At 40.9% G+C, this 15,926-nt stretch overlaps 2 protein-coding genes and 1 pseudogene across 2 annotated transcripts in view; 2 read left to right on the top strand and 1 right to left on the bottom strand.

The window, feature by feature from the left end:
• Nucleotides 1–3,933: 3,933 nt before the first annotated feature.
• LOC111971330 (E3 ubiquitin-protein ligase TRIM21-like) lies at nucleotides 3,934–6,385 on the top strand (annotated as a pseudogene).
• A 6,084-nt stretch (nucleotides 6,386–12,469) lies between these two features.
• Nucleotides 12,470–15,469, top strand: LOC111971629 (E3 ubiquitin-protein ligase TRIM39-like). The gene is made up of 2 exons (XM_023998484.2): nucleotides 12,470–12,683; nucleotides 13,092–15,469. Exon 2 carries the CDS (start codon nucleotides 13,094–13,096, stop codon nucleotides 14,723–14,725), a length of 1,632 nt encoding a protein of 543 aa, XP_023854252.1. The 5' UTR covers nucleotides 12,470–12,683; nucleotides 13,092–13,093; the 3' UTR covers nucleotides 14,726–15,469.
• The window catches only part of LOC111971630 (choline transporter-like protein 1), a 43,811-nt gene continuing 43,000 nt past the window's right edge, over nucleotides 15,116–15,926 (bottom strand). The window contains exon 16 of the mRNA XM_070446332.1: nucleotides 15,116–15,175. Within this exon, the coding sequence (XP_070302433.1) occupies nucleotides 15,116–15,175 (60 nt within the window). The remainder of the gene's footprint in view (nucleotides 15,176–15,926) is intronic.

Consider the following 15,926-nt stretch of genomic DNA (forward strand, 5'->3'; position numbering starts at 1 on the left):
AACCCACAGTTCCCAGGCCGCCATTGTAAATAAGAATTTGTTCTTAACACACTTGCCTAGTTAAAAATATTAAATCTGACTCTAGATTATGGAGGTAAATGAATGTATTCTCTGTTGGAAACGTTTTTTTTAACTCACCGTGGGCTTCATCTCACCACCGCCTCCATCTGCCTCCGGCCGATCCCTTCCCGCCATATTCTTACTGTTCTCTACAAACTCCTAAAGAGGGAGAGAGAGAAAGAATGAGATAACAGGGTAAGTTTGGTGTAAAATGTGCACAAACACTATTCGCTATATAGAAATGGAGTAAAAGTGGTACTCTGTAAAAACAAAGGCTATGTTCCATTATCCACAATAACAAACCAGTAAGATTGTACGGTGTGATATATTGGAATGCTAGTGTGGATAATGGAACAGAGACATATACAGTGGTGTAAAGTACTTAAGCAAAAATACTTTAATGTACTACTTAAGTAGTTTTTTTTAGGTATCTGTACTTTACTATTTATATTTTTGCCAACTTTTACTTTTACTTCAGTACATTCTTAAAGAAAATAAGGTACTTTTTGCTCCATACATTTTCCCTGACACCCAAAAGTACTCGTTACATTTTGACAGGAAAATGGTCTAATTCACACACTATTCAAGAGAACATCCCTGGTCATCCCTACTGCCTCTGATCTGGCTAAACACAAATGCTTTGTTTGTAAATGATGTCTGAGTGTTGGAGTGTGCCCCTGGCTATCCGTCGATAAAAAAAATAAAGAAAATTGTGCCGTCTGGTTTGCTTAATGTAAGGATTTTTAAAATTATTTATACTTTTACTTTTGATACTTAAGTACATTTTAGCAATTCCATTTACTTTTGATACTTAAGTATATTTAAAACCAAATACTTTTAGTAGTATTTCACTGGGTAACTTTCACTTTTACTTTAGTCATTTTCTATTAAGGTATCTTTACTTTTACTCAAGTATGACGATTTGGGTACTTTTTCCACCTCAGCATTTATAAGGCAACGCCCCGATTCTCCATCCTTCTTCCAAAGTGAGCACAACATGAATTGAACAACAGTGGAAACTCCCTCTAGCCAATTATTACACCAATCCATTCCTTTTAAATCCATGACAGGTGGAGAATCAGGACGCAGCCATAACCTCCCACCCACCCATCCTCCTTCCCTCACCATGAGGGCCTTGTCCATGTAGAACTCTCGGCCGGGGCTGCCGTCGTTGTGCTTGGTSTCCACGGCGAAGCAGAGGAAGAGCACGTCCACCACGATCTCAAAGACAGACAGGAAGCAGTGGGCTACCAGCCAGGAGAACAGGCAGACGATGAGCAGGGGCAGCACCCACACCGTGTAGTCCCGCTGGTAGTTGAGCRACAACAAGCCAGCGAATGCCGTGCACGAGACGATCAGTACCTGGACTTACAACACAGACACACACATGGACGAAGGGAAAGATGGAGAGAAAGGGGGGTGGGAAAGGGAGAAAAGAGGAAAGAGAAAAGAGAAAGAGAGAGAAAGATGGACGTAGAGAAAAAGAGAGACAATGATTAGTATTATTATACTAGAAAAATAAACACATAATGAACTGACAATAAACAATCCAAAATTGGCGTCGCTGTGCGGCCGTTACCTTTCCCAGGAAGAGGACAAAGTCCCTCACGGTGTTGATGGTGGCCACGCTGAGGGCATTCTCTACCAGGAGGAYGAAGGCGTCACATGTCGACGTACAGAAACTGGTGATGTTGAAACCTGTCGCCGTGTACGCGTTCTGTGGTGAAAACAGACAAACAAGAGACAGAAGTATCATCAATAGCAATTTGTGATTGCTGTCATCTTGKAATGAGTCTCCCTTATCAAATAGATTGTTGTCAATGATATTACGTGGTAATAATGTAAGTTAATAATCTCACAGATGACAATCAATCTGATTCTGATCGAACACTTACTTGATTCAGGTATGTAAGACATTTCTTCCGTGTAGCAGAAGCCAGCAGATGCAGGCTTTCAGCATACAGCAAGAACAGGCATTTTCCTACAAACAGAAAATACATTGAGCTTTAGTTCTCCACCCATGTCTGGCTTGACTTGATAAACTGGTAGTTGTCAATGTGAAAATGTGTATGTTTGGGCTAGAACGTGCCGCTAGCGACCCACTTCGACAACATCCGGTGAATTTGCAGAGCGCGAAATTCAAAAATACTAAATTCGTAATATTAACATTCATGAAAATACGAGTGTCTTACATCATTTAAAAGCTTAACTTCTTGTTTATCCAGCGCTTTGTCATATTTCAAAAAGGCTTTACGGCGAATGCACACCATGCGTATATCTGAGGACAGCGCCCCACATACAAAAGCATTAAAAACATTTCAACCAAGCAGATGCATCGCGAAAGTCAGAAATAGCGATAAAATAAATCCCTTACCTTTGAAGATCTTCATCTGGTTGCAATCACAAGGGTCCCAGTTACATAACAAATGTCCTTTTGTTCGATAAAGTCCTTCTTATATCCAAAAAAGTTAGTTTATTTTGGTGCGCTTCATTCAATAATCCACCTGTTTCCCCTCATTCAAAATGCATACAAAATGATTCCAAACGTTACAATAAACTTGTTCCAAACATGTGAACAACGTTCCTATCAATCCTCAGGTACCTAATATGTAAATAAATGATCAAATTTAAGACGGAAAATAGTATATTCAATACCGGAGATAAATAACCAAGTCTAGCCTCACCGGAGAGCGTCACAAACATTTTCCAACCAAGCAGATGCATCACGAAAGTCAGAAATAGCAATAAATAATCACTTACCTTTGAAGATCTTCATCTTTTTGCAATCCCAAGGGTCCCAGTTACACAATGAATGGTCATTTTGTTCGATAAAGTCCTTCTTTTTATGCCAAAAAGGACGGTTTATTTGGCGCGTTTGATTCTGAAATACACCTGTTCCAACTCGCCCACATGCTCACAAAGGAATCTAAAAGTTACCTGTAAACTTGGTCCAAACATTTCAAACAACATTTCTAATCCAACCTCAGGTACCCTAATATGTAATAATCGATAAAATTTAAGACAGAATAAACTGTTTTCAATACAGAGAAAAAACACGAGGACTCATTCATGCACACCAAAAGACTAGAGTCCTTCTGAGTGACACTTAGAAAGAATCAAATACTTCTTCATTTTTCAACAAAAAAAAAATCGAAAATTTCTAAAGACTGTTGACATCTAGTGGAAGCCATAGGAACTGCAATCTGGGTCCTAATATTAGGCTTCCCATAGAAAAGCATTGAAAAGTTCAATGACCTAAAAAACATCTTGGATGGATTGTCCTCGGGTTTCGCCTGCCAAATCAGTTCTGTTTTACTCACAGACATTATTTTCACAGTTTTAGAACTTTAGAGTGTTTTCTATCCAATACTACCATGTATATGCATATCCTAGCTTCTGGGCCTGAGTAACAGGCAGTATACTTTGACACCTCAGTCATCCAAACTTCCAACTGCCCCCTAGCATTAGGCACAATCTGGGATTTTTACTGCTGCTTATGTAGCCTTCCTGCAGTTAAATTACCTAATGGCCTCATGGGTGGAATGTTATAAAAAAATCAGAACTTCATCATTAATACCTTTCTTTTTTTTTTGGCCGAATAATCCGGTGTTTTATGTCAAACAGTTTTGTTATATTTCAGTCTTCTGTGATGTAATATTGGGATGCAAACTCAAACTTGATTACATTTCAATTCTATTTCTGACCTGGTACAGGTGTCTTTTTTTTTGCTAATCCCATAACCATGTGTGTGAGGTGTACCTATTTATTTATCCCCTGTGAATTCTATTGTAGTTGATGTCTTTAAAAAAAACTTCATTATATCTGCAGTAAATCCTTGTTTAGCATTTCTGATTCACACTTTTGTACCAAGAATGTATCAAGCATGAAGAGAGATCAGACATGTGAAGGGTTAATTCTGTTCCAGAGCACAGAGCAGCACTGGGTGGGGAGCAGCATGTAAACGTCACTTTACTTRATGAAACTGAAGTGTGTAGACGTACCGTATGTTGCGCACACAAGCAAACGGTCTCAAACTCTTCTGAAAAAAATGCTACGGCAGCTCTTTTTTTTATACTACACTATATAGTACCGAAGAATCTGAGAAAACGCCCACACTCTTTCACACACACAGATACAGGTGAGTAGAGATTAACAAGGGCAGGTGAAGATACATTCTACTGTGTGAATTCTTCTATTCTCTTGTTTTCCTTATCGACTACAGTACTTATGTTTAACTTAATTTTGTACCATGACTATTATAAACTGTATGTTGTATGGTTAAACAACTTTAATCAACATTGGTTAGTGTCTCTAAACGCTGTGTTGACAGTGGCACTGAAACTATCGAGAGCTGACTCATTCCAGGAAAAAATGTATAGTTCCACCTTCTCTGTCTAGATATGGCTTCCTCCAGCAGTCTCCTAACTGAAGAGCAGTTCCTGTGCTCTATCTGTCTGGATGTGTTCACTGAGCCAGTCACCACTTCATGTGGACACAACTTCTGCATGGTCTGTATCACAAAGTACTGGGATAGCAAGGACCTGTGTCAATGTCCACTGTGTCAGGAGAAATTCTCCAAACGACCTAAGCTTCGTGTCAACACAATGTTAAGAGAAGTTGTAGGGAATTTTAAAAGCTTGAGAGACAGAGGTATGGACGAGTCCCCTGTCAAACTTGGAAAGTGCCATGTGACGTCTGCACTGGGACGAAGCGCAAGGCCCTGAAGTCCTGCCTGGTGTGTCTGGCTTCTTACTGTGAGACTCACCTGGATCCTCATCAGATTGCCCCAGCCTTCAAGAGGCACAAACTGGTCGACCCTGTGGAGAACCTGGAAGACAGGATCTGTAAGAAGCATGACAGACTCCTGGAGCTGTTCTGTAGGACTGACCAGACATGTGTGTGTCAAACATGTGTGTGTCAGGCAGACCACAAGACTCATGACACTGTCTCTATAGAGGAANACTGGTCGACCCTGTGGAGAATCTTGAAGACAGGATCTGTAAGAAGCATGACAGACTCCTGGAGCTGTTCTGTAGGACTGACCAGACATGTGTGTGTCAAACATGTGTGTGTCAGGCAGACCACAAGACTCATGACACTGTCTCTATAGAGGAAAAGTGTGGAGAGAGGAAGGCTCAGCTGGGGAMAACTGAGGCAGAAGTGCAGCAGATTATCCAGGAGCGACTGAAGAAGGTTAAAGAGATCAAACTCTCAGTAGATCTCAGCAAGAGATATGCAGAGAGAGAGATAGCAGACAGCATACAGGTATGCACTGCTCTGGTGCGCTCCATTGAGAAAAGACAGGCTGAACTAATTGAGGTGATTGAGGAGAAGCAGAAAGCAGTAGAGAGGCAGGCTGAAGGGTTCATTAAAGAGCTGGAGCAGGAAATCACAGAGCTAAAGAGGAGAAGCACTGATCTGAAGCAGCTCTCACACACTGAGGACCACCTCCAACTTCTCCAGAGCTTCATATCCCTAGAGTACAAACCTCCACCAACCAAGGACTGGTCTGAGATCAGTGTTCAYASTGATCTGTGTGTGGGGACTGTGAGGAGAGCTGTGTCTCAGCTGGAGAAGACACTGAATGAAGAGATGGAGAAGYTYAAACTGAAGAGGATTCAGCAGTATGCAGTGGATGTGACTCTGGACCCTGATACARCACATCTCTATCTCATCCTGTCTGAGGATGGAAAACAAGTAAGACTTCAAAATACACCACAGAATCTTTCTGACAATCCAAAAAGNTTTCATCAGTATTTAATTGTCCTTGGAAAGGATGGCTTCTCCTCAGGAAGATTTTACTATGAGGTGACGGTTAAGGGGAAGACTGACTGGGATTTAGGAGTTGCCAGAGAGTCCACTGACAGGAAGGGGATTATATCACCTAGTTCTTAGGATGGAGTCTGGACTGTGGTCCAGAGGATTTGGAATCAGTACATAGCCTGTGCCTCCCCCCAAGTTTATTTCTCCCTGAGAGAGAACCCCCAGAAGGTGGGCGTGTTTGTGGACTATGAGAAGGGTCAGGTCTCCTTTTATGATGTGGAGGCCAAGTCTCATATCAACTTTTCACTGGCTGCACCTTCGCTGAGAAGCTCTACGCATACTTCAGCCCCTGTGATAATGATGATGGTAAAAACTCAGCTCCTCTCATCATATCTCCTGTCAATCACACACACTGATTAAACGATGGAACTGACTTATAACTTAAAAATCATTAAATAAATAAATATTTACAAAATAGTATATTTATTCAGGTGACATGGCACACGATTAGAATATCCACAGATGTCCTCTGAAATAGTATCAACAAATTAAAATGGAAACTGTTTTGAACATCTAAACCATGGATAATAAATGCTTGTATTTGCTGAAAATAAAGACTATCAACTGGAATGAATTTAAATAAAATTTATACAGTTATGTTGCTTTGATAATTTATATAATTTACCCACAATTATTTTAGGGAAAATTATACTTTAAAGCAGGGTTCCCCAAGTGTTGGACATAAAAGAGTGTAAAAACACCAGGAAATAATCTCCAATTGATTTAAATTTTGGATACCTGTTGCAATCTATTCCAATGCATAATTTAGAGACACGTRATCGTATACAAATGTAAGCAAGGTTTGAAATGATTACGTTTCTATCAAATGTTATATCTGTTTGTACTTTGTGCAGTAAATTTTGATTTGATTTTATTAGGATCCCCATTAGCCGACGTCAATGGCAACAGCTAGTTTTACTGGGGTCCGACACATAACAAAAAATACATTACAGACAAAATACTTCAAAAATGTACACATATTAAAAATATTAACATCTATTGTGCATCTATCAGTTACATGTACGTTTCAGTGCATACACACAAAAAGTAGGTAATATGGGGGAGAGGCGTTGTGTCATGAGGTGTTGCTTTATTTGTTTTTTGAAATCAGCTTTGCTCTTCAATACGTGCGCTAACGAGATGGAAGGGAGTTCCATACATTCACGGCTCAGTATAATACTGTTAGATTCCTTCCTGTTCTGGACCTGGGGACTGTGAAAAGACCCCCGGTGGCATGTCTGGTGGGGTTAGTGTGTGTGTCAGAGTGGTGTGTAAGTTGACGATGCAAACCATTTGGAATTTCCAACATATGTTTCTTATAAAAAGAAGAAGTGATGCAGTCAGTTTGTCCTCAACTCTTAGCCAAGAGAGACTGGCATGCCTAGTATTTATATTAGCCCTCTGATTACAATGAAGAGCAAAAYGTGCCACACTATTCTGGGCCAGCTACAGCTAAACTAGATCCGTCCTTGCAGCACTTGACCATATGACTAGACAATAATCAAGATGAGATAAATCTAGAGCCTGCGGGACTTGCTTTGTGGAGTGTGGTGTCTTAAACGCAGAGCATCTCTTTATTACAGACAAACCTCTCCCTATATTTACAACCATTGAATCTATATGTTTTTACCATGAGCTAACATCAAGTCATTTCATCTCCTCAATTTGCTGAACAGCCACACCATTCATCACCAGATTCAACTGTAGTCTAGAATTTAGGGAATGATTTGAACCCAATATAATGCTCTTAGTTTTAGAGATGATCAGGACCAGATTATTACTGGCCACACATTCTAAAAATGTACAATCTAGAAATGATGTGAAATTATGTTCTGGCCCTCAACCATCCACACAAAACAAAATGGCCCGCTGCTGAATCTAGTTGATGATAAAGGACGTACTCAGCTTTTGAACTGTTTGTGGATGTAGGTGAATGTGACAAAGGACTTAGTCTGCCTTAAAGCTGGTTATTGATACTCTAAGTGAATGTGATAAGAGACATACTCAGCCTTTGCCCTGGCTCTGGATCTGAGACACTGAATATGACAAGGGACGTACTGTGCCTTTAAAGGCCCAATGTAGCCGTTTTCATCTCAATATCAAATCATTGCTGGATAACATTACTGTAATAGTTTCCATTAAAATGGTAAAACAAATATATMTTTTTTAATTTAAACTTTGCAAAAAACGATTGCTCAAGCAAGAATTTTGCTAGGACTGTCTGGGAGTGGTCTGAGTGAGGGACCTAATTGGAGGGGCCTAATGGGAGGGACATGTAACCTGTAAACTAGCTGTTATTGGCAGAGAGGTTTGGAACGCTCTGTTATTGGTCTATTAACTTATATCGGCTGGTGATGTCACCAGGCATGCAACACCTGTTGACTAGAAGGTCCTGTGTGGATTGTATTTAAACCAGAAACTATCAGGAAATAACACTGATCAAATTCTTTCACACTTTTACTATGTTAGCAAAGACAGTAGAGTATGAAGATATGCAGAAACTGCTTCTCCAATAGAAATCCCGGTCACACTTGTAGGTGATGTCATGGTGACATTGGCTAGCTAATCTCATGCACAGCGTAGAAGCACGTCATCAGGTCTAATGGTCGTTTCGCGCCGAACTCCGCTTCGGAGGCCGTCAAATCAAAGCCAGTCCTTCGCTATGAAGTTGTTTTTTGACAAATGAAATGTGTCAATTGGTCACTTTCACGAGGTTGGAGTAATAACATGTTCAAATACTGAAGACATTGGTTTGAATCGAGTTGTGTCTTTAGAGTTAGAATGGACAGGTAGGGAAGAATTGTTCACTTCCCTCGTTGACTTTTCAAACCCAAAACCCGGCCTGGTCTACTTGGTCTGTTCGCAAGTCTTTTGGAAGTCTGTTGAAGTTGTCCTCTGGGTTTGAAATTTTGACTTCACATGGCCTTTAAGCTGGGTGTTGATACTGTGCAAGTACATACGATACGTACTTTGAGCTAGTTGTGGATGTAGGTGAATATGATAAAATCCATACTTCCTTTGAGCTGGTTGTGGATGTGGGTGAATATGATAAAATCCATACTTTTCCTTTGAGCTAGTTGTGGATGTGGTGAATATGATCAAATCCATACTTTTCCTTTGAGCTGTTTGTGGATGTGGGTGAATATGATAAAATCCTACTTTTCCTGTAGCTGGTTGTGGATGTAGGTGAATATGAAAATCCATACTTTTCCTTTGAGCTGGTTGTGGATCTGGGTGAATATGATAAAATCCATACTTTTCCTTTGAGCTAGTTGTGGATGTGGCTGAATATGATCAAATCCATACTTTTCCTTTGAGCTGGTTGTGGTGTGGGTGAATATGATAAAATCCATACTTTCCTTTGAGCTGGTTGTGGATGTGGGTGAGGACAGGGTTCCTGGATTCCAGTGGCGTGCCGTGGGCCTGGGCCTAGGCCTTCAGTGAGGTACTACACAGTCCCACCCGATTAATCCACCTCTTATTATCATCAATTATGCCATGGCTCTAGACACTATACATTTAGACAGAAACGCAGTATAACCAGGCGTTGCGTCACCTTGAAATTGACAAATTGACATTTTTGGGTAAACAGTGTTTAACAGACAACTCCAGTTTGCAAAGCCAGTGTGGCTCCAAACACCAAATCGATCACTTGCAAATAATAGGCATTCCCAGCAGTACAGTTTGCAGTGCTTCTCGGAGCCTGTGAGCCATTGACAGCGCTCGTAGTTGAAACTTTGAAAGTGGCGAGCGAACGAACACCTTTCCCGCCTGTGACAGGCTTTGTGGCGTCGGCGACCTCTCCTTACAAGTCTAACTTTCTTGAAAAGTTCGTCTTGAGAATGGCGTTATAATTATATCCTCGACGAAATCGATATCTTCTCCTCCTTCCGCCATTGTGGGTTCAAAAAACAGCTTAGTAGAGTTTCCTAGATCTGCATAGACCTGCCCATAGGACCTGCCTCTCAATATTGGTAATCCAATCAAAAGACGTGGACGCCCTACGCCTGCTAGCTGGCTCCTGTGTAACACTGGAGCCAGCCAGCAGGCGTACAATAGCCACTCTAAAGCTGATTGGTTGACACAAAATTTTAATTTCCATTCACTTTGCTACAAGCGCCGCACTGTTGATTCTGAAGGCCTGAGAGCAGATTTTAGACCCCTGGCAACACATGATGGCTGAATATGATTGGATAAAAGATCTAACATAAAGACCAGCCCTCCAAATCTCAACCGGGGCTGGAAGCAGTGCAACCAAGAGGAAAGCTATGAAATGAAGAGTATAACTCTTACTCTAGGGAATAATTTAATACATATTTGTGGGAAAATATATTTAAAAAAAATTATATTCTGATGATGTTTAGCCAGCAGAGAAGGCCTTGCAGGCCCTGATGGCCCACCACTGCTGGATTCACATGTTTGTTTTCTGAAATAATTATTGTGTTTGATTCAGCCTAATGTGCATCGATTGTTATTTTACACACACATTTTTGGGACAATATCACTTAACAATGTCTGCATTATATGTGATTGATTGATCCGAAGGGCCATGTTTACACGTCATTGATGTTCCCTGTCACCCCTCCTTCAACGTCCATCCACACTGGCAGGATGTCTTCTTAGGACGATCAAAGATCCTTTCACCAGGGCCTGGTCGTGCCACTGGTATGAAGCATCACATGAGATGGCATCTTCTCCCCTCCAGATAGAATCAGTTGACACAAGCAACGTTAGGACATTCTGGCAGAGTTGGCTGTAGCTCCTGATGGCTGTCTTTTAATTAAGAGGGAGGTGGTATGAGAATGTGGCTTAGACAATGCATACGCTGTGTGTGGCTTGGTTCCCAGGGAGCACTGTAGGCCTACTTAGACCAATGGGATGAGGGACACCTGCTTACTCTAGAGATGCACAGTGTGTGAAATATGTACCTAAAGCACATTATATTTTAGCATTCTCTCTGATGCCTCAAAAGCATGTGTTAGGGTTCGTTCCTTTCGTCCTTGTCAATCATTATTGGCTCATTGGTGAAATTAGCATTATGACAATATTTTTAATTCAATCATTCAAAAACCTTTATTAATGCAATTACAGACAGACGTTGACAATCAGGAACATAGTACGCATGTTTCCGAGTAAGTTCTGCATCAAACAAAAAGTCTAAAGTTGTTTTGTTACACCCTCAGTCTAGCCTGGTGATGTCACTACCTACGTCATGACCTTTTTACTCCTGAGACCAAAACCCTGCCTACCAAGCTATATAAACAATGGCTTTTAGTGTTATCTAAAAATTAGCAGTAAACGTCCACTCTCCAAAGTTGATTTCTTGTGGAATGTTTGACTAGTCTTATCTCCTCCATTCCCCTGCAGAGCTCCTATTCCACAGTCACACATTCTCAGAGTGGCCTTTTTATAAGAAAGAGAGAACTAAAAAACAATTGTGGAATACTAAACCTCTACAATGAATTTGTATTGTTAATCTGTAGTCTAGGACCCTATAAATGTAAGGAGGGAGGGATCTTATAACCCCTCCCCTTCTATTAATACAACATAAGAATAATCAATTATTCTAATACATCAAACATTTTGGTACAACCCTTTTCATGACCCCTAGGTGAACCCGACACATGTGACTGATGATGGTAATGTGCACTGCAAAGGGGGAATTTGTTGCTCAGACATCCCTTTTTCTATGAATACAGAATTACCAACTCAATAAGCAGTAATGACCCAATGTTGCCACAATTGAGGGATTTACGTCCTGTACAGGTCCGTAACGATGCACCTATTTGATTGTATTTTAATCAAAGCTCAAGATCACAGTCTTGGCATCGTAAAGGACCATAACTGTATTACCATTATTGCTCTTTGTTTTTGTTGTCAATTGTCTGTCAGTGTTGTYTTATCTGTTGTTGTTAATGGATGCTGTGTGGGTTGTCTGCCACCAAGTGGCATGTTTTGTTATGTCCTGCAGATTTGTTTTTTAAACTCCAATAGAATATATGAAAGAGACAAACTCAATAAGCAGTAATGATCCAATGTGGCCACAATTTAGGGATTGTCAGTTATGATCATGTGTTGCCTTTAACATAAGACAACCTCGGTATTTGTAGGACCTGCATTTCATTAGACTTCTTCAGGCACCACAAGCAGCAGATGCAGGCTTTCAGCATACAGCGAACACAGGCATTTTCCTACAAACAGTGAAGACATTCTGCATTTCCTCCTTTCACCCATTGTCTGGCTTGACTTGATAAACTGGTAGTTGGTATAAGTCAAAGTGAGTATGTTTAAAGGCACAATCTGGGACATTTCTTGCTTCATAATTAAATGTCAAATCTGCCAAGACAGCCACTACTTTTTCATTCCAATGTGGAATTAGAATTCTGTTGTTGTTGATGCCTAAAAACCTTCCATAAACCTGCAGTAGGTCCTTGTTTCACATTTCTGATTCACACCTCTTCTACCTAGATCAGTAAAACAATTATAACACTCTTGTTTAAACTGTCAACCATGTTTGTATTGAGAAGGTAAAACAATGTTTCAGAGATGTGAAGGGTTAACTCTGCTACAGAGCAGCACTGGGTGGGGAGGAGCATGTCAACGTCACTTTGCTGAAGTGAAACTAAAGTTGCTTGACGTGCTGTATGTTGCACACATGAGTAAACTCTCCAAAACACTTCAGACATCTCTCTTAAACCGCTACACAGTCTCCTGTGGTTTTTATACTGTGGTTTTGTAAACCACAGTATATACTAGAGAAAAATCAGAGAACACGCGTACACTATTTTACACAGACACCGGTGAGTAGAGATTTACAAGGATCGGTGAATAAATATTACCTTGTATATTTATTTTAGGGTAATCTCCAGTACCTATGTTTAACTATATTTAGTACATTAACTGTACTACATACAGGATAAATGTGTCAAACAACTGTAATCAAGATTGGATCATTTCCCTTAATGCCGTGTTGTCAATGGCACTGAAACTATCGAGACCTGACTCATTCCAGGAAATGGAATAGGCTCATTTGAAAAAACATATATATTGTATTAATGACTGATTATAATCTAGAGCTGGAGTCTATTATTCTTTTGATCTGTAGGTTTGCTGCAATTTGCTAAATAAAACTGTTGAACTTTAACTATGCTTTACAGTTTCGACTTTGCTCTCTCTCTCTCTCTCTCTCTCTCTCTCTCTCTCTCTAGATATGTCTTCCTCCAGCATTTTACTTTCTGAAGAGCAGTTCCTGTGCTCTATCTGTCTGGATGTGTTCACTGAGCCAGTCACCACTTCATGTGGACACAACTTCTGCATGGCCTGTGTCACAAAGTACTGGGATAGCAAGGACCTGTGTCAATGTCCACTGTGTAAGGAGAAGTTGTACAGACAACCTGAGCTTCGTGTCAACACAATGTTAAGAGAGGTTGTAGAGAATTTTAAAAAGATGAGAGACAGAAGTAAAGATGAGTCCCCTCCCAAACTCGGAAAAGTGCCTTGTGACGTCTGCACTGGGACGAAGCTCAGTGCCATGAAGTCCTGCCTGCTCTGTCTAACCTCTTACTGTGAGACTCACCTGGAGCCTCATCACATAGCCCCAGCCTTAAAGAGACACAAGCTGATCAACCCTGTGGAGAACCTGGAAGACAGGATCTGTAAAAGACATGACAGACTCCTGGAGCTGTTCTGTAGGACTGACCAGACATGTGTGTGTCAGATCTGCACTGAGGCAGACCACAAGACTCATGACACTGTCCCTATAGAGGAAGAGTGTGGAGAGAGGAAGGCTCACTTGGAGAAAACTGAGGCAGAAGTGCAGCAGATTATCCAGGAGCGACTGAAGAAGGCTAAAGAGATCAAACTCTTAGTAGATTTCAGCAAGAGAGATGCAGAGAGAGAGAAAGCAGACAGCTTACAGGTCTTCACTGCTCTGGTGCGCTCCATTAAGAAAAGCCAGGCTGAGCTGATTGAGGTGATTGAGGAGAAGCAGAAAGCAGTAGAGAGGCAGGCTGAAGGGTTCATTAAAGATCTGGAGCAGGAAATCACTGAGCTAAAGAGGAGAAGCACTGATCTGAAGCAGCTCTCACACACTGAGGACCACCTCCAACTTCTCCAGAGCTTCCCATTACTAGTGTTTACCCCTCCACCCACCAAGAACATGTCTGAGATCAGTGTTCACAGTGATCTGTGTGTGGGGACTGTGAGGAAAGCTGTGTCTCACCTGGAGAAGATACTGAGTAAAGAGATGGAGAAGCTGCCTGAAGTCAAACTGAAGAGGATTCAGCAGTATGCAGTGGATGTGACTCTGGACCCTGATACAGCACATCCCAAACTCATCCTGTCTGAGGATGGAAAACAAGTAAGACGTGGAGACATAACACAGAATCTCCCTGACAATCCAAAAAGGTTTAATAAGTATTTAATTGTCCTTGGACAGGATGGCTTCTCCTCAGGGAGATTTTACTATGAGGTGACGGTTAACGGTAAGACTAGGTGGACTTTAGGAGTGGCCAGAGAGTCCATAGACAGGAAGGGGTCTGTATCACCTAGCCCTGAATATGGACTCTGGACTGTGGTCTTAATGGATGGGAATCAATACACAGCCTGTGCCTCCCCCCAAGTCATCCTGTCCCTAAGAGAGAAGCCTAAGAAGGTGGGGGTGTTTGTGGACTATGAGGAGGGTCAGGTCTCCTTTTACAATGTGGAGGCCAGGTCTCATATCTACTCTTTCACTGGCTGCACCTTTAAAGATATAATCTTTCCCTTCTTCATCCCCAGTAATAATGATGATGGAAAAAACTCAGCTCCTCTCATCATCTCTCCTGTCAATCACACAGGCTGATTAAACAATGGAGAGAGAATCTTTTTTTCGGGTTATTGCCCTAAATTGTCATTTGTGTTGAAATATTTGAGCTTGTAATGTACCATAATGCATCTTTGAAAATTTGCTAAGATATACTTAATGAATACAACACAGCTTTTGTGTCACCCTGTCTCAAAAACAAATGGTTTTCACCGCTTGGAACAATTGGAAATTAAGCTTTTCCTCCTGACTGTGGATGTAGTTGAATGTGAGAAAGAACTTGCTTTTGAGCTGTTTTTCGGTTTGCGACAGTGAATGTAATAAAGGACGTACTTTTCCTTTGAGCGGGTTGTGGATGTAGGTGAGGATGAGACCAGGGATTTCCACCAGGGTGATGATGAATGAGTCTTTGGCCACGTTGCCCAGGTTTTAGGCGGACAGTTGCGTCATAGAGGATAGGACGGGGTCAGGGCCAGCTGAGATGTATTCCTGATGTCCAMCACAGRGWACAGGAAAAGAGGAGTTTGAAATAGTATAAGTGGTACACTACAGACCTGGGTTCAAATAGTATTTGTTTTCTTTCAAATACTTTTGCCGTTTGATTGAGCCGGTATGGCGTGCCAGATGGGCAGGGTCTGTACTTTAGGGACTATTCCATTGGTTCAACCGCATCAGGCGAGATCAATGAAGTCCACTGCATAAAAATGTTATACATCATATTCTGTGTTGAACTCTGCTTTCATTTATGAATAAATATACACTTCTAGGCAATTCCTTTTTCTACAGAGTATTACAAACTCAAGCCATCATTTTGGGATTGTCAGTTATGATCATCCATTGCCTTTGACATAAGAGAAACTAAGCATTTGTAGGCCCTGCATTTAATATGTTCAACTACTATAAAAACTTCCTCATCAGAGTAAATGCCTCTTTCATATTTGATCCACTGTAGTAAGGAGTAAAATGATCCTGTTAACAGGCGAGGGAGAACGAACACCTTTTCACAAATCACTAACTTTCAAAAATGTCCATGTAAGAACTTTTCTGTTATGCTAGTCAGTTGTRTTTCTCAAAATTGTATTAGATATACAAATGCAAGACAAGAAGTGACCATGATCATCATTACCACAATCYCAAAAGTCATTTGAGATACAAAACACTTGTAGTGTATCATAGTGGTGGTTACRAAATAACAGTGGTGACATGGAATGCATTTGAATATTCTCTCACAATAATTTGA

Source organism: Salvelinus sp. IW2-2015, linkage group LG13 (genome assembly GCF_002910315.2).
Source record: "Salvelinus sp. IW2-2015 linkage group LG13, ASM291031v2, whole genome shotgun sequence".
Classification (NCBI taxonomy): domain Eukaryota; kingdom Metazoa; phylum Chordata; class Actinopteri; order Salmoniformes; family Salmonidae; genus Salvelinus; species Salvelinus sp. IW2-2015.

Bases quoted from the DNA above. Each gene is read 5' to 3' on its own strand.
- LOC111971629 (XM_023998484.2), top strand. From the start codon at position 13,094: ATGTCTTCCTCCAGCATTTTACTTTCTGAAGAGCAGTTCCTGTGCTCT.